This window comes from Oratosquilla oratoria, chromosome 4, assembly GCF_046742065.1.
Source record: "Oratosquilla oratoria isolate Oo_2021 chromosome 4, ASM4674206v1, whole genome shotgun sequence".
Classification (NCBI taxonomy): domain Eukaryota; kingdom Metazoa; phylum Arthropoda; class Malacostraca; order Stomatopoda; family Squillidae; genus Oratosquilla; species Oratosquilla oratoria.
The window spans coordinates 81,103,799-81,130,265 of record NC_134780.1 but is presented as its reverse complement, the minus strand read 5'-3'; the positions used below and the strand labels follow the sequence as shown (position 1 = coordinate 81,130,265).

Genomic DNA, 26,467 nt, shown 5'->3' with positions numbered 1-26,467 from the left:
TTCCGCCACTGTTCTCATACCTCGGGTTCTGCCGGAAGCACACATAAGTAGTCAACAAGAACTTGACTTATGCATAAGAGATAAGGCTCCAGTCACCACGTGAGAAGTCGACAAAACCTTGACTTATTTGTGAGCATGAAACACGAGGCTGCAGTTATCCTAGTCTTGGTCATACTCTAGCATAGATATTTGTTACAGTAGTATTAATTACAATGATAATGAAATCCTTGACATCATTTGCGATAATGCAGTTGACACATTCGGTTGCTCTTTGGTTTTAGTAGTTCTTTTCATTCGTATGTCGTCATATACAGTAGGGCTATGATGGTAATCCCATGACCAAAAGATTTCTTTAACTTCTGTGGTCGGATGAGCTCACAAAAGCTATCGCAAGTGCGCGTCGTACAACCCAACATCCCACAACTCTATCGGAATCTTTCTTGAACTTACTACAATCACTTCAATACTATGTTTTTCCTGAGTTGGCAAATATGCACATTTCTTGTCCTGAATGCCTCATGCCGGATTGCCTGACCAGAGCAAGTGTGAGTAGCACCGTTGCACTGCAATTGTATATAAAGTGTTGGAGCGCTGTTCAGGTAGTTAGAGACAAGGTGTACTCGTATGGGTCTGAAAAGTGCATTTTCGCTAAGCTATATATATGAAAATAAGCATAGGATCTACATCTAATGGCAGACTTGACTTACCCTTCCGCAGTCTTTGGGCAGAGAAGTCAATAGCGGCAGACTAGAAGCCTGTTTTCCAGCATCAGTCGCAAGTTCGAACTGTGACTTGGAATACATCTGATCGTTAATGTGGTGGGTTTTGTCTTCATTCCCGTTGAGATCTTGCCAAGCCGCGGACACGTCCTTCTCTTGATTCGTATCTAATGTAGGCAGCAGAATCTCCATGTCTGGGTTGACTAATTGGACAGTAGAGGGTCCTGGAATTGCGGACAGCTGGGTTTTAGTTTCAGATCTATGAATAGGACGAGGAGGGCAGGGAACGAAAGTGGAATGAAGAGGGAGCACATGCAATGGACACAGCAATGATCGGAACACTCGTACAAGTCTTTGCTGTCCTAGAAGTGTAATTTTGCTCGGAGGTCATTAATATTTCCCAAATTTTCGTACGATTTATAGGCCACAATAAACCCTTGTTAACCGCTACATTCTGCATATGGTGTAATTTTGTAGATGATTGTACCATGTGACCGTCAATGTGTTAAGATGAAGTCTCCACTGTATTGTTATCATATCAAACCTCTCGCCACGAGAATTTCCTAAGCAAAGTAGAAGTATGTCTATATAAATATCATATATATATATATATATATATATATAAATATATATATATATATATATATATATGTGTGTGTGTGTGTGTGTGTGTGTGTGTGTGTGTAAGTGTATCTTAGTGTCGTTTGGCAACAGGCAATTATATCCCGTAATGTGTGGAGTTCTCCCTACCTGCATAAGCGAGGGCTACGAGAAGCAGGGCCAGGAACATGGAGCGCGCTTCCATCGTGATCAGCTTCTGCAAAAGAGTAACCTTCTTTAAGACCCAAAAGAACCAGAAACGTCAAAGGGGATCGTCACAGATACAAAGATATCAAGATCTTAAGAATTCTGTGGTCTGTTGGGAGCAGAAGTACCTGAGGTACTCCAGCGTTTGGGTGTTCACGTACTTTGCAGAAGTCGTTCCGGGTGTGGAGGCAGTTGGTGTCTGAGCCTCACGAGGTAAGGCTCAGGTATATAGGCAGGGCACGAGCGTTCCCAAGTTCTTCGTTCGTTTGTCAAAGCGCAAAGTTTACCTGAAGGGTCGCGTCGCTTCGTTCGGTCGATTCACGGGAATTATTGTTTTCGCAGAATCATGAGTTCATTTGTTCGTTTCTTGACTGCAGCTTTTCATGATTTTTGTTGTTATTATTAACGTCATTATCATTAATGTTATTAGATATTAATATTATTTTGTTGTTGTTGTTATATTATTGTTATTATTATTATTATAGTTATCATTATTATTATTATTATTATTATTATTATTATTATTATTATTATTATTATTATTATAATTATTATTATTATTATCATTATTATTTTGTTGTCGTTATTACTGATAGTATTATTTTTATTATTGTTGTCATTATTATTATTATTATTATTATTATTATTATTATTGTTATTATTATTGTTCTTGTTGTTGTTGTTATTATTATTATTGTTATAATTATTATTATTGTTATTATCATAATTATCATTATTGTTATTATTATAGATATTATTGTTTTTGCTTTTGTTATCATTATTATTGTTGTTATTATTTTTAGCATTATTATTATCATTAATATTACTATTACTATTGTTATTATTACTATTAATTTACTCGTGTAATTTATGATTATAATTACTGCTATTCTTAGCACCGCTATCATTGCAATTCCTAATAATGCTGATAATGTTAGGAGTGACGTCATTAATTACAGAACTCTACGAACACAATCTTGATTCACCTCCTCTTCCTCTCTTAATTTCTTTCCAAAACATCTTTTTATTACTTGCAAAATTTTCTGTCATACTCTTTCCCCATTTCACATCTGCTCTTCTCTTTGCTTCCTTTATCTTATATTTAACTTCCCTTCTCTTTACTTTGTACCTCTCATACGATTCCCTCGTCCTAATTTGTAACCAATCTATAAATGCCTACGTCTTCTCTTCTACACCCTTCTTTGCTTCCTTATCCCACTATTCACTACCCTTCCTTTTATTTCCTCCTGCCCTCCTTGTTTCACATACCATCTTTGCACACTCTATGACTCCATCTCTGAACTATCCCCATTCCTCCGCCACTACTAGTTCTACTCTGTCCTTCACTCCCTCCCACTCCTCTCTCTGCTTCTTCTTATACTCCTACTTTTCTTTCTCATTTGAGAAGCTCATTCTAAGTACTCCCCTACCTTCTGCCCTTTTCCTCTCTCTGCACCCATTCTCTACTCTCAATATACCTTCCACCAGAAAAAGATCTGATATTCCCCCACTGTATTCCCTTAGAACATATACACCCTTAACTTTTCAAACCATACTCCTGGTCACCACTATATAGTCCATTAACGCTCTATCTGCCACCCTTCCATCCACCACCCTCTCCTATGTATACTTATGCTTGACTTTCTTCCTAGATACTGTATTTGGTATCATCAACTCTCGAGACACATCTCCACCATGAATTCTCCACTACAATTTTTACGTGGAACTCCATACTTCCCAATCACCCCGTCTATTGGTTTATTTGCTACCCTAGCATTAAGGTCTCTCAATACAACTGTATTGACATTTCTCCCTAATCCCTCTATGCACTCATTTAAATCTATCCATAAAGCTTCCCTTTCCTCTACGCTCTTCTCACTACCAGGCCCATACGCACTTACAAAAACCCACATCTCCTCTCCCAGCTTCACCTTCATTCACATCAACCTTGAAGAAACCTCCTTCCACTCCACTACACGCTTACTTATCTCTTCACTTACTAGTGTAGCCACCCCTTCTCTCCCTCGTCTCCTCTTCACTCCTGAGGACATCCTAACTACATTCCCAAACTCACACTCACCCCTCCCTTTCATTTTAGTTTCACTCAAAGCCAGCACATCCATCTTTCTTCTCACAAACATACCGCCTACCTCTTCCCTTTTACTCCCATCTGTACCACATCCACGCACATAAAAAGACCCAAACCTTAGGGTACTCGTTGGAAAACTCCAAGACTCTCTTATTCCTTCCCGTTTTTTTGTCGCCTTTTACGACTCAAGTGGGAAGACTTGGTGGCAGCATTCTATCCCCCACCACAGGGTAGGCGAAAAAAAGGAAATCAATAATCAGAGAGATGGTACAGGACAGTAAGAAGGGGTTGGGGGACAGCATAACGGAGGGACAGTCATAGTATGATAAAAATGTCATCATTTATGTATGAACGGATTTTTCCTGTATCACAGAGAAAAAAGTGTGGATCTGGTCCGTAGGGGCGCCCCATATAGACCCTAATGTATCAACTGCATGCTACTTTGCCACAATAACATGCAGCTAATATCCCAGACGCCGATATCCGCGTGGACCACACTCACATCTCATGACGCCTACTTAGGCGTTGTCGTATGGAAGTGATGAGGTTGGTTACCACATCATGGTAGAAGATTATCGTCCCAATAGTAGGAAGGAGTAACTCAAACTTTGACACTGTTTTAGGACTTATTATTGAATCGGCCGTCCGCCATGACATGAATAATACTCGATGAATATACAAATGCTCTGTAAAGCGTATGCAAATATAACTATATACAAATCCATTTAGTAATATAATAGTGATACTCGTATAAGATGTAATGTTTACAATATACGGTAATGATGGGAATTGGTATATACAATGATATAATGTAGATTAACAATATTATGTACACTGAAGCTATGTACACTTAGGGGTCACTGTAGCAGTTGTGGCGTGTTGCCACAGAAATGGTAGGATTGACCACCATGCTGGCCTCTTGTCACAGGTTAACCCGTAATATGAAGCTATAAATCCAGGATATGACTGGAGAAGACACACATATTTTACCATATAGCAGCTGGGCTGTGTGGTTACGGGCGATCATGGCTGTAATAGAACGGAAACACACAGAATACGGTGGTGGTGATTTTAAGTAAAGAAAGTGAGGGTAAATCAGAGGAGAAACTTGGGAAAGTTTGACCTGGAAAACGACATTCAGTTGCTAAGGGGAAAAATGAATACATAGAATAAATAAGTGAACAAATAAAGGTGTCGTCTATGGAGCTCTTCTTAAGGAAATAAACACCATATGAGGATGGAGTCTTTATAAGCACGAAGTTTCGCCTATTACAGCTTTTTCATGTACCTGAAAAAGCTTAAGCGAAACGCCGTACATTTAATGTTTATTTGTATAGACTTGTCGGCAACTGCCACTTTCATACAGCTCTTTTTAAGCCATCTGAAATTTATGATGATAGTAGGATAGGTTGGTCTCTCTATCATCGGTTGACAGAAGGTTGTCAGTTCCATTTAATTAATAATAATAAAAACAATGGTAATAAGAATAAAATATTAAACAAATATATAAATAAATTTATAAACAAATAATAAACAAACAAACAAATGAAATAAGATAAAAAAAAAGATAAAGAAATAGTCGATTACTTTTATTACTCTCCCTCTGTTCTGGTACTATCCTTCGTTATATCTCTCCATTACCACGTCTGTGATTTCTTATGATGAGCGATATTGTCCCCAAGGATAGAGGCGCTGGGTATTCCCGAGAAGTTTGATCACGTATTGCCAAGATGGTAAATGATGGAGGAGATTAAGAATCTAAGTTCTTCCTTCTAGATTAAAACTAAGTTCTGGTAATACATCTTGTCCAATACACTGGTCAACGAAATTTGTTAAAATACCTATCCCACAAGCAAAAGGAGATGAACTTGATAGAATTGTTTCTGCTAATTTCAAATATGTTTTCAGAATGTTTCTATCAGGCATAGTTTTTCTCTGATAGCATATTAAATTTTAAACCATTATACCCAATAAATGAGGCTGATATTTCAATTAAACTTACCTTTGAAATGTAAAAATGTATGATTTTTGAGTGTATTTTGCTTCTGGGAGATCTCTTTTTAGTGTTCAACAGTAATCAGCCAACATTGAAGAGCTCCACTTCCGTTGATAACGAGTTTCCATGTTCAGAACGCCCTGGTCAAACCTCTCACCGTGCTCGTCACTTACGGCACAAAGATTTGCAGGAAAATGTCCCAATGAAAGTGTAGGAAGCGGATTTTTAGGCTCATATTGCATTCCCAAAAGCTCTGCGCAAACTTTCTTAAATGACAGCTATGCAGCTTTTTCAAGACCATTTAGCACTTCATCAAAATTCTAGCCTCATATCGGCTCCCTAATATGTGGTCCAAGAACACCTTCTTTGATTTTTGCGTCACTTACTCTGGGAAACTTGTTTTTCAAATATGTTAATCCCTTGCCAGTTCTATCTCTACCTTAAAAAAAAAAAAAAAAAAAAAAAAAAAACTAACCCTAGCTTCATATGCAAAGGAGGCAGATAAATTTTCTCTGAATCAACAAGAGGAGTATTGACCATATTCTTCTCTTCTGGGATCAGAGATCGTTTCGGCCACACATTCTTTTCATAATGGTTTTTCTTATTCTGACAGTCCCACTCACAGAAAAAGCAAAAAAAAAAAAAAAATGTGTAACCCAGCTGCATTCCAAGTAAATTTGCCACAACCTTTAGGTCACCATAGATATTCCATTTCTATTCTTCATACTTATTATTAATTTATCTATTCATTTTTGCAATAGAAGCTTCATACTCTAATATGTTTCCTTTATGCTGCTGCATGGGCCAGAGGAACAGAACGAAACTTATTTCCATTGTGGAGCAAAACAACTTTCAGGCTTACTTTTGAAGAGTCAATAAACAAGCGCCACTCGTTCTTATCATGTTCATGGTTAAGTTCCTCTATAACAGAATATACATCATTGCAATACACCACATCATGCTCAAGTGAGAAAAAGTGTTCAAAATCACAATGTTGCTTACGATTAAATCTAACTTTTTATTCTTTCAGGAGAAGATTGCAACCCTTTAACCTGGAAGCAAGAAGTTCATACTGCTTTTTTGACAAGTTTAAATCTCGCACAAGATCATTAAGATCTCCCGGACTCAATAAATGGGGTTCACATGAAGAACAGATTGGGTGAAAGTGCATGTCTTCTGTTACTTTTTCCAGAACCACCTCACCTGACTCATCATCACTTAGTTCCATTAGCTTTGGAGGGTCAGGTACTGGAAACTCTTGACTGTGAGGTACTGGTCTCATAGGAGATGATAGATTAGGATATTTTACAATATGCTCAGGTATCGATGTTATACTTCTACCTTTTATATTTGTAATGCAGAAGTAGCAATCTGAAGTATGATCTTTTGGTTCTCTCCAAACCATAGGGATCCGTTATCCGAAAAGATTTGAAGAGGAATGTTGTATTTACAGAACACGTTGTCGACTAAGGCTTGGGGCACCGTTTCTGGCGATTTGTCTGGTAGGGGCACTAGTATTAAATACTTTGAAAAGTAATCCACTGCGGCAAGGACGTATTGGGAACCTTGGCGGCTTGGGGGGTAGTTTTGAAAAATGATGCCCATAGTATCCCATGGTTCTGAGGGGATGGGTACTTCTCCAACTTGGAGAAGGGTTCAATGTGACGGGTGATGGCGGTGGCTATCTTGGGCCAGTAGTACGCCCGTTTGGTGTTTACTAGGCATTTATCTCTGCCTGGGTGACCTGCAATGGGGCTAACGTGGACCATTAGGAGGATTCTTTGAATCAATGAATTTTGGGATTACTGTTTAGGTTGGGGGTAGTAGTGCCTGTTAAGAACTCCATCCTTTAGATGTAATTCTCGGAGGGGCACAGAGGCGGGGGGGGGGTGTTGGGTTGGTGGGTTGTGGTGCTGGGTTTTGTCGGAGTGTGAGTATATATTATGGACCAAGCATTGAGTAGGAAATAAAAATTATTCTAAGGTCTGTCACTGAACAGTTTCTTAAGTTCTGAACAATATTCTGTGTATGAGAGACCAGATTCTAGTTTTGGTTCTAAGAGACGTGGTCCCTTAACCCATCTCTGCCATAATAGTACAACTGGTAAGTATACAACGTGGGAAAGCATTTGTACAATACTGAATTGGTCCCAGTGAGCAGATTTACCTTTATCAACCACAGTTCACTTTAATTCTAAGCCATCAACATCGAGAACCTCGAGGAGGCATACATGCAGAAATTGAAAGGTGGCTAAGGACTAGAACCTCGGCTAGCACGTAACAAGTGATAGTGCCGTAACCGATTGCGCTATTAAGAGAGATAGTTGAGCGTAACTTTTCTTATATATTTGTATGCTCGAATTACAAACACGTACACAAAATTTTGCGTTCAGTACATCTACGCCATGATAGTACAATTGGTAAGAATGCAGTGCAGGAAAGTATTTGTACAAAACTGAATGGGTTCCAGTGAACAGATTTACATTTATCAACCACAATTTACTTTAATTCTAAGCCATCAACATTGAGAATCTCGAGTAGGCATACATGCAGAAATTGAAACGTTACAGCTAAGGAGTCGAACCTCCGCTAGCACAAAACAAGCGATAGTGACATAAACGGTTGCGCTATCTAGAGAGATATAAGTTGAGCGCAACTTTTCTTATATATTGTATGCTCGGGTTACACACACGTACACGAAATTTTACGTTCAATCTATCTCCGTCAAGATAGTACAGTTGGTAAGTATACAAGGAGGGAAAATATTTGTACAACACCGAATGGGTTCCAGTGAACGACTTTGCATTTATCAGCCACACTTCACTTTAATTCTAAGCCATCAACATCGAGAACCTCGAGGAGGCATACATGCAGAAATTGAAACGTGGTACAACTAAGGACTCGAACCCCCGCCAGCACGTAACAAACAATAGTGACATAACCGATTGCGCTATCAAGAGAGATATAAGTTGAGCACAGCTTTTCTTATATATTTGTATGCTCGATTTTTATACACGTACACGAAGTTTTGCATTCAACCCATCTCCGCCAAGATAGTGCAATTGGTAAGTATAGAATGAGGGAAAGTATTTGCAGAACACTGAATGGGTTCCAGTGTTTCGAAATGATATTTGCGTTGTTTAGGAAGGACTGCCTTAGGTCGTCTTGTGGACGATCCTCATTTCGCTCCCTCTCGGCGGATCTTGCCGTCGTAGATGGAAGTGGCTGTTGACGAGCCACCAGCGGTGCCTCCTAACTTGCGGATATTCTTGTTGTGATTCGCTTGGTTATGTCACAGTGTCTTCTGTGTTGTTGTTGTCTTGTGCTTCATTTATATTGACCCAAACCACTTGTTTGGGTTTGCGAACGATATTTTTTTTTTGCCTGGTTTATTTGCAATTAATTATTTATTTGGGTATATCTATGTCTTGCTGGTGGGTGCAAGCCTTGGCTTGCGACCCTCCTTTATGAGGTTGAAGAAGACTCATTTTAAATAGATTTACTTATGTATCTATTTGCACATTTATTTAAAAATTATGTTAACTTCCTCTTGACTTTGGGTCTCACCACTGTGGGCAAAGCAAAACTTTGTGAAATAAAGAAAGGTGTAAGGGGCAGATTTTATTACAGGCTTATTTTACAATGGGGTACAGTGATTACATTAGTAAAGCATCCTGACAGAGACCTTTTGGTCCACAGTGATATGGGATGAAAAGAAAAAAAATGAAGTAAGCAAGTAAACAACATAATATGCACTACAGAGTATATTGCTTAAATGTTTACATAACTGAGTATTGAATATTTGAAAAGCACTAATATACATGACATCCTCTTCAAGTATAGCGTGGAGGAGGAAGAGAAGACATCTTATTGTTGGGCTGATCTTGTGTGTCCTCAAGTCTTAGGGTTTTCTGGGAACCTCCTGAGGGTGAATCCCACCTCATTGCCTCACGACGACCTCGATCCAGTGGCGGTGGGGTATGATGCTCGTGTAGAGGGTCACTGGTTCGTTGATATCAGAGGCCACTGGACCGATGCCCAATAAGTAGAAACGGCCGCCGTCTTCCACGTTGCGGAACAGGAGGGCAGAGAATCGAAGCTGGAGAAGATCGAAATGAGGAAATGAGTCGAGCGACCAGAATCGAACCCAAATCGTTACTTATATGGCATGACTTTACACTAGGAATTTATATGTATATATGTAGTGGTACCACCTTGGATTACTTACTTTGCTGTCCCGAGATTGGTCCCCACCCTTAGGGCCTGTAGAGTCTGACAGTATTTGGAAAAACGTGTTTGTGTGTGTGTGTTTTTCTGTGTCTGTGTGTGTGTATGTATGCCCGAGGCCACAGTATTACCAGGTTGTACCATATCAACTGTGGAGCTCTTATCCGGGGTGTAATAGCTGTCGGTAACGAGGTCAGCGCATGATAGAAGACACTGGTGAATCAAACACACACGCACGCACACACACACACACACACACACACACACACACACACACACACACACACACACACACACACACACACACACACACACACACACACACACACACACACACACAGTCCGAGCGTTAAATTCTTACCGTTTTGAAATTAGCCACGACCCCTAGGAGAGTCTTGGAGATCATCTAGATGCTCTTGACCTGCTCACGAGGGTACTTGGCATTGTAATCCTTAAGGGACTTGTAGAAGACGACTGGACCGTACGAATTGAAAGTTCCAAAAAACTTTTCCAAACCACCTGTGGAAGAAAACACACCGCGTCAAGACAGGCATTATTCGAGAGTGTAGCTAGATACCATGTTCTTGTACCCATGCAAGTAAGTATTGTCCTCTGGGATTGAAATTTTCTCTTTATTACCATTTTCGTAAAGGAAACCGTAGACTGTGGCGTTTTGGATCCGCCCCTCGGGGTTGATCGTCGCGAACAGACCAGGAAGACATGCTGGCTGCACTTTTTCTGGGAAATAAAAGACGGGATTTACTCATTGAAATATTTAGTTTTAAAACTTGCGAACTTTTTGTGTATGTATATGCATACATACACACATACAGGCATACATACCTATTCACCCGTAAGTTAAATACAGTGCACACACACACACACACACACACACACACACACACACACACACACACACACACACACACACACACACACACACACACACACACACACATACACAAACATACACGAATTTATATGGATTGATAAGCTCCGCCTGTGTGACTCGAACCCTTGCATGAGTCCCAGCGGCTGAGGTTATTAATCCATTTGTCGTAACGAGACACAAAAAACATAGAATGTATGTGTGTGTGTGTGTGTGTGTGTGTGTGTGTGTGTGTGTGTAGTTGGCATAGTTTCCAGTGACAACATGTATATTCAAAGAAGTGCAAATATAGTGTGTACAGGGAATGTTGAATACCTGAGAAGGTTCTAGGTATCTTCAAGGTAGCCACAGCTACGTTACTTCCAGTGAGAAGGTCATCGGGGTTCTCCACGGTAGGAAGTGTGCTTATTCCCAGCAGTTCAACGACTTTGACTTCATCTCCCACCGGTGCCAACACAGCGTCTCTGGAGATATAGTGTACACATTCATACCCTTTCCCGTAGCCGGTTGAATCGTTGCCATCTTCCGTTGACTTTGATGCAGAAACAGGCGTTAGTTTGTATTAATCTGAACTGGATTTGCTCCGAAACCAGGCTGGTTATCTTATCACTGAGTCTAGATCTAACGAGGAGTTGACTGCATGATGCAAGAAAGTTGGGGAAGTTCTTGTGATAAATAGCATGAATATCCTCTTTTCTTCATCACCTTGGTCATGGTTTGGCCATCTCCAATGTTGCAGTGACAGAACATCAGTGCTTCTCGGTTTATAACGAAGCTGAATGTAGAAAAAGTAAACATGCAAACAGCCAGAATAAAAAAAAAAAAGACTGTAAACAAACACTTAGGCAGCCAAAAGAAATAAGTAAGAAACAACCAATTCACAGATATTACAGCATTTCGCGTAGGTATTTTGGTCGTGTGTTTTGCTACATTGCCTGTGACCCTGGCAGTAGGCGGAGGACAGAGAGGAACTTTGTCCACAGGGATCTAAAATGGGGGGACTACAAATGGTGTTGGATGGATGGGGTAGGTGAAGGGCTGTTTTATACCTTGGGTAGTCCACCTCACTTTTAAGGGAGAGAGGGCGTTTTGGCATATGTGTATATGCAATGTGTGAATGTTGAGGCATTCTGACAAGTTAAGAAAGATGGAAAAGAGGACACGGGTCAAAATCCGAGTTTATTACTGACCAGTTTTGCTTTGAGCTTCTTCAGAGGCTCTGGAGAACCTGAAAGCGAAACCGGCGAGGGATAAACTCGGAATTAAACTCGTGTCCTCATTTTCCACCTTTCTCAAGTATGTATGTATGCATGCATGTATGTTTTCTCCTAGCCGGAGCATCCACGAGTTAACATGAATTAGAAAAGGATACTCACACTTTATTGATGAGGAGACAGAAAGGAGAGGCGACGACGTGGCGACTGGAGATGACGACTCCTACGCAGTGGACACTGAAGTCTTTGCCTCTGCCTTTGCCCATGGGGATCACCCATGGAGCGTTGTCCTCCTTTCCGCCACTGTTCTCATACCTCGGGTTCTGCCGGAATCACACATAAGTAGTCAACAAGAACTTGACTTCTGCATAAGAGATAAGGCTCCAGTCACCACGTGAGAAGTCGACCAAACCTTGACTTATATGTGAGCATAAAACACGAGGCTGCAGTTATCCTAAAGTCTTGGTCATATTCTAGCATAGATATTTGTTACAGTAGTATTAATGACAATGATAATGAAATCCTTGACATCATTTCCGATAATGCAGTTGACACATTCGGTTGCTCTTTGGTTTTAGTAGTTCTTTTCATTCGTATGTCGTCATATACAATAGGGCTATGATGGTAATCCCATGACCAAAATATTTCTTTAACTTCTGTGGTCGGATGAGCTCACAAAAGCTATCGCAAGTGCGCGTCGTACAACCCAACATCCCACAACTCTATCGGAATCTTTCTTGAACTTACTACAATCACTTCAATACTATGTTTTTCCTGAGTTGGCAAATATGCACATTTCTTGTCCTGAATGCCTCATGCCGGATTGCCTGACCAGAGCAAGTGTGAGTAGCACCGTTGCACTGCAATTGTATATAAAGTGTTGGAGCGCTGTTCAGGTAGTTAGAGACAAGGTGTACTCGTATGGGTCTGAAAAGTGCATTTTCGCTAAGCTATATATATGAAAATAAGCATAGGATCTACATCTAATGGCAGACTTGACTTACCCTTCCGCAGTCTTTGGGCAGAGAAGTCAATAGCGGCAGACTAGAAGCCTGTTTTCCAGCATCAGTCGCAAGTTCGAACTGTGACTTGGAATACATCTGATCGTTAATGTGGTGGGTTTTGTCTTCATTCCCGTTGAGATCTTGCCAAGCCGCGGACACGTCCTTCTCTTGATTCGTATCTAATGTAGGCAGCAGAATCTCCATGTCTGGGTTGACTAATTGGACAGTAGAGGGTCCTGGAATTGCGGACAGCTGGGTTTTAGTTTCAGATCTATGAATAGGACGAGGAGGGCAGGGAACGAAAGTGGAATGAAGAGGGAGCACATGCAATGGACACAGCAATGATCGGAACACTCGTACAAGTCTTTGCTGTCCTAGAAGTGTAATTGTGCTCGGAGGTCATTAATATTTCCCAAATTTTCGTACGATTTATAGGCCACAATAAACCCTTGTTAACCGCTACATTCTGCATATGGTGTAATTTTGTAGATGATTGTACCATGTGACCGTCAATGTGTTAAGATGAAGTCTCCACTGTATTGTTATCATATCAAACCTCTCGCCACGAGAATTTCCTAAGCAAAATAAAATTATGTCTGTATAAATATCATATATATATATATATATATATATATATATATATATATATGTGTGTGTGTGTGTGTGTGTGTGTGTGTGTGTGTGTGTGTGTGTGTGTGTGTGTGTGTGTGTGTAAGTGTATCTTAGTGTCGTTTGGCAACAGGCAATTATATCCCGTAATGTGTGGAGTTCTCCCTACCTGCATAAGCGAGGGCTACGAGAAGCAGGGCCAGGAACATGGAGCGCGCTTCCATCGTGATCAGCTTCTGCAAAAGAGGAACCTTCTTTAAGACCCAAAAGAACCAGAAACGTCAAAGGGGATCGTCACAGATACAAAGATATCAAGATCTTAAGAATTCTGTGGTCTGTTGGGAGCAGAAGTGTATACCCTGAGGTACTCCGCGTTTGGGTGTTCACGTACTTTGCAGAAGTCGTTCCGGTTGTGGAGGCAGTTAGGGTCTGAGCCTCACGAGGTAAGGCTCAGGTATATAGGCAGGGCACGAGCGTTCCCAAGTTCTTCGTTCGTTTGTCAAAGCGCAAAGTTTACCTGAAGGGTCGCGTCGCTTCGTTCGGTCGATTCACGGGAATTATTGTTTTCGCAGAATCATGAGTTCATATGTTCGTTTCTTGACTGCAGCTTTTCATTATTTTTGTTGTTATTATTAACGTCATTATCATTAATGTTATTAGATATTAGTATTGTTTTGTTGTTGTTGTTGTTATATTATTGTTATTATTATTATTATTATAATTATTATTATTATTATTATTATTATTATTATTATTATTATTATCATTATTATTTTGTTATCGTTATTACTGATAGTATTATTTTTATCATTGTTGTTATTATTATTATTATTACTATTATTATTATTATTATCATTATTATTGTTATTGTTGTTATTATTATCATTATTATTATTATTATTGTTATTATTATTATTTATTTATTTATTTCTATGATCATTATTATTATTATTATTATTATTATCATTATTATTATTATTGTTGTTATTATTTTTAGTATTATTGTTGTTATTATCATTAATATTACTATTACTATTGTTATTATTATTACTATTAATTTACTCGTGTAATTTATGATTATAATTACTGCTATTCTTAGCACCGCTATCATTGCAATTCCTAATAATGCTGATAATGTTAGGAGTGACGTCATTAATTACAGAACTCTACGAACACAATCTTGATTCGCCTCCTCTTCCTCTTTTAATTTCTTTCCAAAACATCTTTTTATTACTTTCAAAATTTTCTCTCATACTCTTACCCCATCTCACATCTACTGTCCTCTTTGCTTCCTTTATCTTATGCTTGACTTCCCTTCTCTTCACTTTGCACCTCTCATGCGATTCCCTCGTCCTAATTTGTAGCCAATCTATGAAAGCCTGCTTCTTCTCTTCTACAACCTTTTTTGCTTCCTTATCCCACCATTCACTACCCTTCCTTCTATTTCCTCCCGCCCTCCTTGCTCCACACCTTATGACTCCCTCCTTGAACCATCCCCATTCCTCCTCCACTCCTAGTTCTACTCTATCTTTCATTCCCTTCCACTCCTCTCTCAGCTTCTTCTTATACTCCTACTTTTCTTTCTCATTTAAGAAGCTCATTCTAAGTACTCCCCTACCTTCTGCCCTTTTCCTCTCTCTGCACCCATTCTCTACTCTCAATATACCTTCCACCAGAAAATGATCTGGTATTACCCCCACTCTCCCCTTAGCACATGTACATCCTTAACTCTTCCTACCATACTCCTGGCCACCACTATATAGTCCATTAACGCTCTATCTGCCATCCTTCCATCCACCACCCTCTCCCATGTGTACTTATGCTTGACTTTCTTCCTAAATACTGTACTTGCTATCATCAACTCTCGAGACACATCTCCGCCATCAATTATCCACTACGATTTTTACCTGGAACTCCATACTTCCCAATCACTCCGTCTATTGGTTTGTTTCCTACCCTAGCATTAAGGTCTCCCAATACAACTACATTGACATTTCTCCCTAATCCCTCTATGCACTCATTTAAATCTACCCAAAAAGCCTCCCTTTCCTCTACGCTCTTCTCACTACCAGGCCCATACGCACTTACAAAAACCTATATCTCCCTTCCCAACCTCACCTTCATCCACATCAGCCTTGAAGAACCTCCTTCCACTCCACTTCAAGCTTACCTATCTCTTCACTTACTAGTGTAGCCACCCCTTTTCTGCCTCGTCCTCTCTTCACTCCTGAGAACCTCCCAACTACATTCCCAAACTGACACTCACCCCTCCCTTTCAATTTAAGTTCATTCAAAGCCAACACATACATCTTTCTTCTTGCAAACATACTGCCTATCTCTTCCCATTTACTCTCATTTGTACCACATCCAAGCACACTAAAAGACCCAAACCTTAGGGTACTCGTTGGAAAACTCCAAGACTCTCTTATGCCTTCCCGTTTTTTGTCGCCTTTTACGACTCAAATGGGAAGACTTTGTGGCAGCATTCTATCCCCCACCACAGGGTAGGCGAAAAAAAGGAAATCAATATTCAGAGTGATGATACAGGACAGTAAGAAGGGGTTGGGGGACAGCATAGCGGAGGGACAGTCGTAGTATGAAAAAAATTTCATCATTTATGTATGAACGCAGTTTTTCCTCTATCACAGAGAAAATAGTGTGGATCTGGTCCGTAAGGGCGCCCCATATAGACCCTAATGTATCAACTGTATGCTACTTTGCCACAATTACATGCAGCTAATACCCCAGACGCCGACATCCGCGTGGACCATATTCACATCTCATGACGCCTACTTAGACGTTATCGTATGGAAGTAATGAGGTTGATTACCATATCACGGTCGAAAATCATCGTCTCAACAGCAGGAAATAGTAACTCAAACTTCGATACTATTTTAGGACTTATTATTGAATCGGCCGTCCGCCATGACATGAATAATACTCGATGAATATACAAATGCTCTGTAAAGCGTATGCAAATATAACTATATACAAATCCATTTAGTAATATAATAGTGATGCTCGTATGAGATGTAATGTTTACAATATACGGTAATGATGGGAATTGGTATATACAATGATATAATGCAGATTAAAAATATTATGTACAATGAAGCTATGTACACTTAGGGGACACTGCAGCAGTTGTGGCGTGTTGCCACAGAAATGGTAGGATTGACCACCATGCTGGCCTCTTGTTACAGGTTAACCCGTAATGTGAAGCTATAAACCCAGGATATGACTGGAGAAGACACACATATTTTACCATATAGCAGCTGGGCTGTGTGGTTACGGGCGATCATGGCTGTAATAGAACGGAAACACACAGAATACGGTGGTGGTGATTTTAAGTAAAGAAAGTGAGGGTAAATCAGAGGAGAAACTTGGGAAAGTTTGACCTGGAAAACGACATTCAGTTGCTAAGGGGAAAAATGAATACATAGAATAAATAAGTGAACAAATAAAGGTGTCGTCTATGGAGCTCTTCTTAAGGAAATAAACACCATATGAGGATGGAGTCTTTATAAGCACGAAGTTTCGCCTATTACAGCTTTTTCATGTACCTGAAAAAGCTTAAGCGAAACGCCGTACATTTAATGTTTATTTGTATAGACTTGTCGGCAACTGCCACTTTCATACAGCTCTTTTTAAGCCATCTGAAATTTATGATGATAGTAGGATAGGTTGGTCTCTCTATCATCGATTGACAGAAGGTTGTCATTTCCATTTAATTAATAATAATAATAAAAACAATGGTAATAAGAATAAAATATTAAACAAATAGATAAATAAATTTATAAACAAATAATAAACAAACAAACAAATGAAATAAGATAAAAAAAAAGATAAAGAAATAGTCGATTACTTTTATTACTCTCCCTCTGTTCTGGTACTATCCTTCGTTATATCTCTCCATTACCACGTCTGTGATTTCTTATGATGAGCGATATTGTCCCCAAGGATAGAGGCGCTGGGTATTCCCGAGAAGTTTGATCACGTATTGCCAAGATGGTAAATGATGGAGGAGATTAAGAATCTAAGTTCTTCCTTCTAGATTAAAACTAAGTTCTGGTAATACATCTTGTCCAATACACTGGTCAATAAAATTGATCAAAATAATTGTCCCACAAAGGGAGGTGAACTTGATATAATTTTTCTGTTGATTTCAAATATGTTTTCAGAATTTATCTATCAGACATAGGTTTTCTGTGATAGCATATTGAATTTTAAGCAATTATAACTAATAAATGAGACTGATACTCTAATGAATCTTACCTTCAAATTGTAGAAATATATGAGTTTCGAGTGTGTTTTGCTTCTGGGAGATCTCTTTTTAGTGTCCAACAGTAATCAGTTCACATTGAAGAGCTCCACTTCCGTTGATACCGGGTTTCCATGTTCAGAACGCCCTGGTCAAACCTCTCACCGTGCTCGTCACTTACGGCACAAAGATTTGCAGGAAAATGTCCCAATGAAAGTGTAGGAAGCGGATTTTTAGGCTCATATTGCATTCCCAAAAGCTCTGCGCAAACTTTCTTAAATGACAGCTATGCAGCTTTTTCAAGACCATTTAGCACTTCATCAAAATTCTAGCCTCATATCGGCTCCCTAATATGTGGTCCAAGAACACCTTCTTTGATTTTTGCGTCACTTACTCTGGGAAACTTGTTTTTCAAATATGTTAATCCCTTGCCAGTTCTATCTCTACCTTAAAAAAAAAAAAAAAAAAAAAAAAAAAAAACTAACCCTAGCTTAATATGGAAAGGAGATAGATAAATTTTCTCTGAATGAACAAGAGGAGGATTGACAACATTCTTATCTCCTGGGATCAGAGAGTGTTTTGGCCACACATTCTTTTCATAATTACTTTCCTTATCCTGACTGTCCCACTCAAAGAGAAAGCGACAAAAAAAAAAAAAAAAAGTTGTGTAACCCAGCTGCATTCTAAGTAAAAGTGCCACAACCTTTAGGTCACTACAGACATTCCATTTATGTTCTTAATAATTTTCTTGCAATAGAAGCTTCATACTTTCATATGTTTACTTCATGTTAGCTGCATGTGCCAGAGGAACAGAAGGAAACTTATTTCTATTATGAAACAAAACAGCTTTCAGACTTGCTTTTGAAGAGTCAATAAACAAGCGCCACTCATTCCTGTTATATTTATGGTCAAGTTCCTCTATAACAGAATATACATCATTCCAAAACACCACATCATCCTCAAGTGAGAAAAGCTGTTCAAAATCACAATGTCGCTTACAATAAAATATAACTTTGGGTTCTTTCTGGAGAAGATTCTAACATTTTAAACTGGAAGCAAGAAGTTCAGATTGTTTTTTGACAAGTTTAAATCTCGCAGAAGATCATTCAGATCTCCCTGACTCAATAAATGGGGTTCACTTGAAGAACAGAGTGGCTGAAAGTGCATGTCTTCTGTTTCTTTTTCCATAACCTCCTCACTTGACTCATCATCACTTAGTTCCATTTGTTTTGGAGGGTCAGGTACAGGAAAGTCTTGACTGTGAGGTACTGGTCTCATAGGAGATGATAGATTAGGATATTTTACAATATGCTCAGGTATCGATGTTATACTTCTACCTTTTATATTTGTAATGCAGAAGTAGCAATCTGAAGTATGATCTTTTGGTTCTCTCCAAACCATAGGGATCCGTTATCCGAAAAGATTTGAAGAGGAATGTTGTATTTACAGAACACGTTGTCGACTAAGGCTTGGGGCACCGTTTCTGGCGATTTGTCTGGTAGGGGCACTAGTATTAAATACTTTGAAAAGTAATCCACTGCGGCAAGGACGTATTGGGAACCTTGGCGGCTTGGGGGGTAGTTTTGAAAAATGATGCCCATAGTATCCCATGGTTCTGAGGGGATGGGTACTTCTCCAACTTGGAGAAGGGTTCAATGTGACGGGTGATGGCGGTGGCTATCTTGGGCCAGTAGTACGCCCGTTTGGTGTTTACTAGGCATTTATCTCTGCCTGGGTGACCTGCAATGGGGCTAACGTGGACCATTAGGAGGATTCTTTGAATCAATGAATTTTGGGATTACTGTTTAGGTTGGGGGTAGTAGTGCCTGTTAAGAACTCCATCCTTTAGATGTAATTCTCGGAGGGGCACAGAGGCGGGGGGGGGGGGTGTAGGGTTGGTGGGTTGTGGTGCTGGGTTTTGTCGGAGTGTGAGTATATATTATGGACCAAGCATTGAGTAGGAAATAAAAATTATTCTAAGGTCTGTCACTGAACAGTTTCTTAAGTTCTGAACAATATTCTGTGTATGAGAGACCAGATTCTAGTTTTGGTTCTAAGAGACGTGGTCCCTTAACCCATCTCTGCCATAATAGTACAACTGGTAAGTATACAACGTGGGAAAGCATTTGTACAATACTGAATTGGTCCCAGTGAGCAGATTTACCTTTATCAACCACAGTTCACTTTAATTCTAAGCCATCAACATCGAGAACCTCGAGGAGGCATACATGCAGAAATTGAAAGGTGGCTAAGGACTAGAACCTCGGCTAGCACGTAACAAGTGATAGTGCCGTAACCGATTGCGCTATTAAGAGAGATAGTTGAGCGTAACTTTTCTTATATATTTGTATGCTCGAATTACAAACACGTACACAAAATTTTGCGTTCAGTACATCTACGCCATGATAGTACAATTGGTAAGAATGCAGTGCAGGAAAGTATTTGTACAAAACTGAATGGGTTCCAGTGAACAGATTTACATTTATCAACCACAATTTACTTTAATTCTAAGCCATCAACATTGAGAATCTCGAGTAGGCATACATGCAGAAATTGAAACGTTACAGCTAAGGAGTCGAACCTCCGCTAGCACATAACAAGCGATAGTGACTTAACCGGTTGCGCTATCTAGAGAGATATAAGTTGAGCGCAACTTTTCTTATATATTGTATGCTCGGGTTACACACACGTACACGAAATTTTACGTTCAATCTATCTCCGTCAAGATAGTACAGTTGGTAAGTATACAAGGAGGGAAAATATTTGTACAACACCGAATGGGTTCCAGTGAACGACTTTGCATTTATCAGCCACACTTCACTTTAATTCTAAGCCATCAACATCGAGAACCTCGAGGAGGCATACATGCAGAAATTGAAACGTGGTACAACTAAGGACTCGAACCCCCGCCAGCACGTAACAAACAATAGTGACATAACCGATTGCGCTATCAAGAGAGATATAAGTTGAGCACAGCTTTTCTTATATATTTGTATGCTCGATTTTTATACACGTACACGAAGTTTTGCATTCAACCCATCTCCGCCAAGATAGTGCAATTGGTAAGTATAGAATGAGGGAAAGTATTTGCAGAACACTGAATGGGTTCCAGTGTTTCGAAATGATATTTGCGTCGTTTAGGAAGGACTGCCTTAGGTCGTCTTGTGGACGATCCTCATTTCGCTCCCTCTCGGCGGATCTTGCCGTCGTAGATGGAAGTGGCTGTTGACGAGCCACCAGCGGTGCCTCCTAACTTGCGGATATTCTTGTTGTGATTCGCTTGGTTATGTCGCAGTGTGTTCTGTGTTGTAGTTGTCTTGAGCTTCATTAATATTGAACCAAAACACTTGTTTGGGTTTGAGAAAGATATTTTTTTTTTGCCTTGTTTATTAGCAATAAATTATTTATTTGTGTATATCTATGTCTTGTTGGTGGGTGCAAGCCTTGGCTTGCGACCCTCCTTTCTGAGGTTGAAGAAGACTTATTTTAAATAGATTTACTTATATATCTATTTGCACATTTAATTAAAAATTATGTTAACTTCCTCTTGACTTTGGGTCTCACCACTGTGGGCAAAGCAAAACTTTGTGAAATACAGAAAGGTGTAAGGGGCAGATTTTATTACAGGCTTATTTTACAATGGGGTACAGTGATTACATTAGTAAAGCATCCTGACAGAGACCTTTTGGTCCACAGTGATATCGGATGAAAAGAAAAAAATGAAGTAAGCAAGTAAACAATATAATATGCACTACAGAGTATATTGCTTAAATGTTTACATAACTGAGTATTGAATATTTGAAAAGCACTAATATACATGACATCCTCTTCAAGTATAGCGTGGAGGAGGAAGAGAAGACATCTTATTGTTGGGCTGATCTTGTGTGTCCTCAAGTCTTAGGGTTTTCTGGGAACCTCCTGAGGGTGAATCCCACCTCATTGCCTCACGACGACCTCGATCCAGTGGCGGTGGGGTATGATGCTCGTGTAGAGGGTCACTGGTTCGTTGATATCAGAGGCCACTGGACCGATGCCCAATAAGTAGAAACGGCCGCCGTCTTCCACGTTGCGGAACAGGAGGGCAGAGAATCGAAGCTGGAGAAGATCGAAATGAGGAAATGAGTCGAGCGACCAGAATCGAACCCAAATCGTTACTTATATGGCATGACTTTACACTAGGAATTTATATGTATATATGTAGTGGTACCACCTTGGATTACTTACTTTGCTGTCCCGAGATTGGTCCCCACCCTTAGGGCCTGTAGAGTCTGACAGTATTTGGAAAAACGTGTTTGTGTGTGTGTGTTTTTTCTGTGTCTGTGTGTGTGTATGTATGCCCGAGGCCACAGTATTACCAGGTTGTACCATATCAACTGTGGAGCTCTTATCCGGGGTGTAATAGCTGTCGGTAACGAGGTCAGCGCATGATAGAAGACACTGGTGAATCAAACACACACGCACGCACACACACACACACACCCACACACACACACACACACACACACACACACACACACCCACACACACACACACACACACACACACACACACAGTCCAAGCGTTAAATTCTTACCGTTTTGAAATTAGCCACGACCCCTAGGTGATTCTTGGAGATCAGTTCGATGCTCTTGACCTGCTCACGAGGGTACTTGGCATTGTAATCCTTAAGGAACTTGTAGAAGACGACTGGACCGTACGAATTGAAAGTTCCAAAAAACTTTTCCAAACCACCTGTGGAAGAAAACACACCGCGTCAAGACAGGCATTATTCGAGAGTGTAGCTAGGACCCATGTTCTTGTACCCATGCAAGTAAGTATTGTCCTCTGGGATTGAAATTCTCTCTTTATTACCATTTTCGGCAGTAAAACCGTAGACTGTGGCGTTTTGGATCCGCCCCTCGGGGTTGATCGTCGCGAACAGACCAGGAAGACATGCTGGCTGCACTTTTTCTGGAAAATAAAAGACGGGATTTACTCATTGAAATATATAGTTGTAAAACTTGCGAACTTTTTGTGTATGCATATGCTTACATACACACATACTTATATATGTTCAGGCATACATACATATTCACCTGTAAGTTAAATACAGTGCGCGCTCGCACACACACACACACACACACACACACACACACACACACACACACACACACACACACACACACACACACACACACACACACACACACACACACACACACACACACACAAACAAATACGAATGTATATGGATTGATAAGCTCCGCCTGTGTGACTCGAACCCTTTCATGAGTCCCAGCGGCTGAGGTTATCAATCCATTTGTCGTAACGACACATAAGAAACATATAATGTATGTGTTTGTGTGTGTGTGTAGTTGGCATAGTTTCCACTGAGAACATGTATTTTGAAAGAAGTGAAAATATCGTGTGTACAGGAAATTTGGATTACCTGAGAAGGTTATAGGTATCTTCAAGGTGGCCACAGCTATGTTACTTCCAGTGAGAAGGTCATCGGGGCTCTCCGCTGTAGGAAGTGTGCTTATTCCCAGCAGTTCAATGACTTTGACTTCATCTCCCACGGGTGCCAACACAGCGTCGCTGGAGGTATAGTGTGCACATTAATACCCTTTCCCCGAGCCGGTTGAATCGTTGCCATCAGCCGATGACCAAGATGCAGAAACAGGCGTTAGTTTGTATTAATCTGAACTGAGTCTAGATCTAACGAGGAGTTGACTTCAAGAAATAAGAAAGTTGGGGAAGTTTGATACATAGCATGATACATAGCATGAATGTCCTCTTGTCCTCATCACCTTGGTCATGGTTTGGCCATTTCCAATGTTGCAGTGACAGAACATCAGTGCTTCTCAGTTTGTAACGAAGCTGAATGTAGAAAAAGTAAACATGCAAACAGCCAAATAAAAAAATAAAAAATGGCTGTAAACAAACACTTAGGCAGCCAAAAGAAATAAGTAAGAAACAACCAATTCACAAAGATTAGAGCATTTCGCGTAGGTATTTTGGTCGTGTGTTTTGCTACATTGCCTGTGACCCTGGCAGTAGGCGGAGGAGAGAGAGGAACTTTGTCCACAGGGATCTAAAATGGGGGGACTACAAATGGTGTTGGATGGATGTGGGGTAGGTGAAGGGCTGTTATATACCTTGGGTAGTCCACCTCACTTTTAAGGGAGAGAGGGCGTTTTGGGATATGTGTATATGCAATGTGTGAATGTTGAGGCCTTCTGACAAGTTAAGAAAGATGGAAAAGAGGACACGGGTCAAAATCCGAGTTTATTACTGACCAGTTTTGTTTTGAGCATCTGCAGAGGCTCTGGAGAAGCTGAAAGCGAAACCGGCGAGGGATAAACTCGTGTCCTCATTTTCCACCTTTCTCAAGTATGCATGCATGCATGTATGTTTTCTCCTAGCCGGAGCATCCACGAGTTGACATGAATTAGAGAAGGATACTCACACTTTATTGGCGAGGAGACAGAAAGGAGAGGCGACGACGTGGCGACTGGAGATGATGACTCCTACGCAGTGGACACTGAAGTCTTTGCCTCTGCCTTTGCCCATGGGGATCACCCATGGAGCGTTGTCCTCCTTTCCGCCACTGTTCTCATACCTCGGGTTCTGCCGGAAGCACACATAAGTAGTCAACAAGAACTTGACTTATGCATAAGAGATAAGGCTCCAGTCACCACGTGAGAAGTCGACAAAACCTTGACTTATTTGTGAGCATGAAACACGAGGCTGCAGTTATCCTAGTCTTGGTCATACTCTAGCATAGATATTTGTTACAGTAGTATTAATTACAATGATAATGAAATCCTTGACATCATTTCCGATAATGTAGTTGACACATTCGGTTGCTCTTTGGTTTTAGTAGTTCTTTTCATTCGTATGTCGTCATATACAATAGGGCTATGATGGTAATCCCATGACCAAAAGATTTCTTTAACTTCTGTGGTCGGATGAGCTCACAAAAGCTATCGCAAGTGCGCGTCGTACAACCCAACATCCCACAACTCTATCGGAATCTTTCTTGAACTTACTACAATCACTTCAATACTATGTTTTTCCTGAGTTGGCAAATATGCACATTTCTTGTCCTGAATGCCTCATGCCGGATTGCCTGACCAGAGCAAGTGTGAGTAGCACCGTTGCACTGCAATTGTATATAAAGTGTTGGAGCGCTGTTCAGGTAGTTAGAGACAAGGTGTACTCGTATGGGTCTGAAAAGTGCATTTTCGCTAAGCTATATATATGAAAATAAGCATAGGATCTACATCTAATGGCAGACTTGACTTACCCTTCCGCAGTCTTTGGGCAGAGAAGTCAATAGCGGCAGACTAGAAGCCTGTTTTCCAGCATCAGTCGCAAGTTCGAACTGTGACTTGGAATACATCTGATCGTTAATGTGCTGAGTTTTGTCTTCATTCCCGTTGAGATCCTGCCAAGCCGCGGACACGTCCTTCTCTTGATTCGTATCTAATGTAGGCAGCAAAACCTCCATGTCTGGGTTGACTAATTGGACAGTAGAGGGTCCTGGAATTGCGGACAGCTGGGTTTTAGTTTCAGATCTATGAATAGGACGAGGAGGGCAGGGAACGAAAGTGGAATGAAGAGGGAGCACATGCAATGGACACAGCAATGATCGGGACACTCGTACAAGTCTTTGCTGGCCTAGAAGTGTAATTTTGCTCGGAGGTCATTAATATTTCCCAAATATTCGTACGATTTATAGGCCACAATAAACCCTTGTTAACCGCTACATTCTGCATATGGTGTAATTTTGTAGATGATTGTACCATGTGACCGTCGATGTGTTAAGATGAAGTCTCCACTGTATTGTTATCATATCAAACCTCTCGCCACGAGAATTTCCTAAGCAAAATAAAATCATGTCTGTATATATATATATATATATATATATATATATATATATATATATATATATATATATGTGTGTGTGTGTGTGTGTGTGTGTGTGTATGTGTAAGTGTATCTTAGTATCGTTTGGCAACAGGCAATTATATCCCTTAATGTGTGGAGTTCTCCCTACCTGCATAAACGAGGGCTACGAGAAGCAGGGTCAGCAACATGGAGCGCGCTTCCATCGTGATCAGCTTCTGCAAAAGAGGAACCTTCTTTAAGACCCAAAAGAACCAGAAACGTCAAAGGGGATCGTCACAGATACGAAGATATCAAGATCTTAAGAATTCTGTCGTCTGTTGGGAGCAGAAGTACCTGAGGTACTCCAGCGTTTGGGTGTTCACGTACTTTGCAGAAGTCGTTCCGGTTGTGGAGGCAGTTGGTGTCTGAGCCTCACGAGGTAAGGCTCAGGTATATAGGCAGGGCACGAGCGTTCCCAAGTTCTTCGTTCGTTTGTCAAAGCGCAAAGTTTACCTGAAGGGTCGCGTCGCTTCGTTCGGTCGAGTCACGGGAATTATTGTTTTCGCAGAATCATGAGTTCATTTGTTCGTTTCTTGACTGCAGCTTTTCATTATTTTTGTTGTTATTATTAACGTCAATATCATTAATGTTATTAGATATTAATATTATTTTGTTGTTGTTGTTATATTATTATTATTATTATAATTATCATTATTATTATTATTATTATTATTATTATTATTAATATTATTATTCTTATAATTATTATTTTGTTGTCGTT

The 26,467-nt window shown here is 40.1% G+C and overlaps 3 protein-coding genes across 3 annotated transcripts in view; all 3 read right to left on the bottom strand.

The window, feature by feature from the left end:
• Positions 1 to 1,723, bottom strand: part of LOC143024967 (uncharacterized) — a 4,808-nt gene extending 3,085 nt beyond the window's left edge. The window contains exons 1-4 of the mRNA XM_076184503.1: positions 1,655 to 1,723; positions 1,470 to 1,536; positions 708 to 943; positions 1 to 28 (exon numbers count right to left, since the gene is read on the bottom strand). The exon at positions 1 to 28 is cut by the window's left edge and continues 133 nt beyond it. Coding sequence (XP_076040618.1) covers positions 1 to 28; positions 708 to 943; positions 1,470 to 1,524 — 319 coding nt within the window. The 5' untranslated portion in view covers positions 1,525 to 1,536; positions 1,655 to 1,723. The remainder of the gene's footprint in view (positions 29 to 707; positions 944 to 1,469; positions 1,537 to 1,654) is intronic.
• A 7,495-nt stretch (positions 1,724 to 9,218) lies between these two features.
• LOC143024968 (uncharacterized) lies at positions 9,219 to 13,970 on the bottom strand. The gene is made up of 8 exons (XM_076184504.1): positions 13,945 to 13,970; positions 13,723 to 13,789; positions 12,945 to 13,180; positions 12,103 to 12,263; positions 11,042 to 11,190; positions 10,477 to 10,575; positions 10,199 to 10,356; positions 9,219 to 9,709 (listed from the first exon to the last, which is right to left on the bottom strand). Exons 2-7 carry the CDS (start codon positions 13,775 to 13,777, stop codon positions 10,244 to 10,246), a joined length of 813 nt encoding a protein of 270 aa, XP_076040619.1. The 5' UTR covers positions 13,778 to 13,789; positions 13,945 to 13,970; the 3' UTR covers positions 9,219 to 9,709; positions 10,199 to 10,243.
• Positions 13,971 to 21,419: 7,449 nt separating this feature from the next.
• Positions 21,420 to 26,108, bottom strand: LOC143024966 (uncharacterized). Its single transcript, XM_076184502.1, has 8 exons — positions 26,074 to 26,108; positions 25,856 to 25,922; positions 25,103 to 25,338; positions 24,263 to 24,423; positions 23,243 to 23,391; positions 22,666 to 22,764; positions 22,388 to 22,545; positions 21,420 to 21,909 (listed from the first exon to the last, which is right to left on the bottom strand). Exons 2-8 carry the CDS (start codon positions 25,908 to 25,910, stop codon positions 21,751 to 21,753), a joined length of 1,017 nt encoding a protein of 338 aa, XP_076040617.1. The 5' UTR covers positions 25,911 to 25,922; positions 26,074 to 26,108; the 3' UTR covers positions 21,420 to 21,750.
• Positions 26,109 to 26,467: the final 359 nt, after the last annotated feature.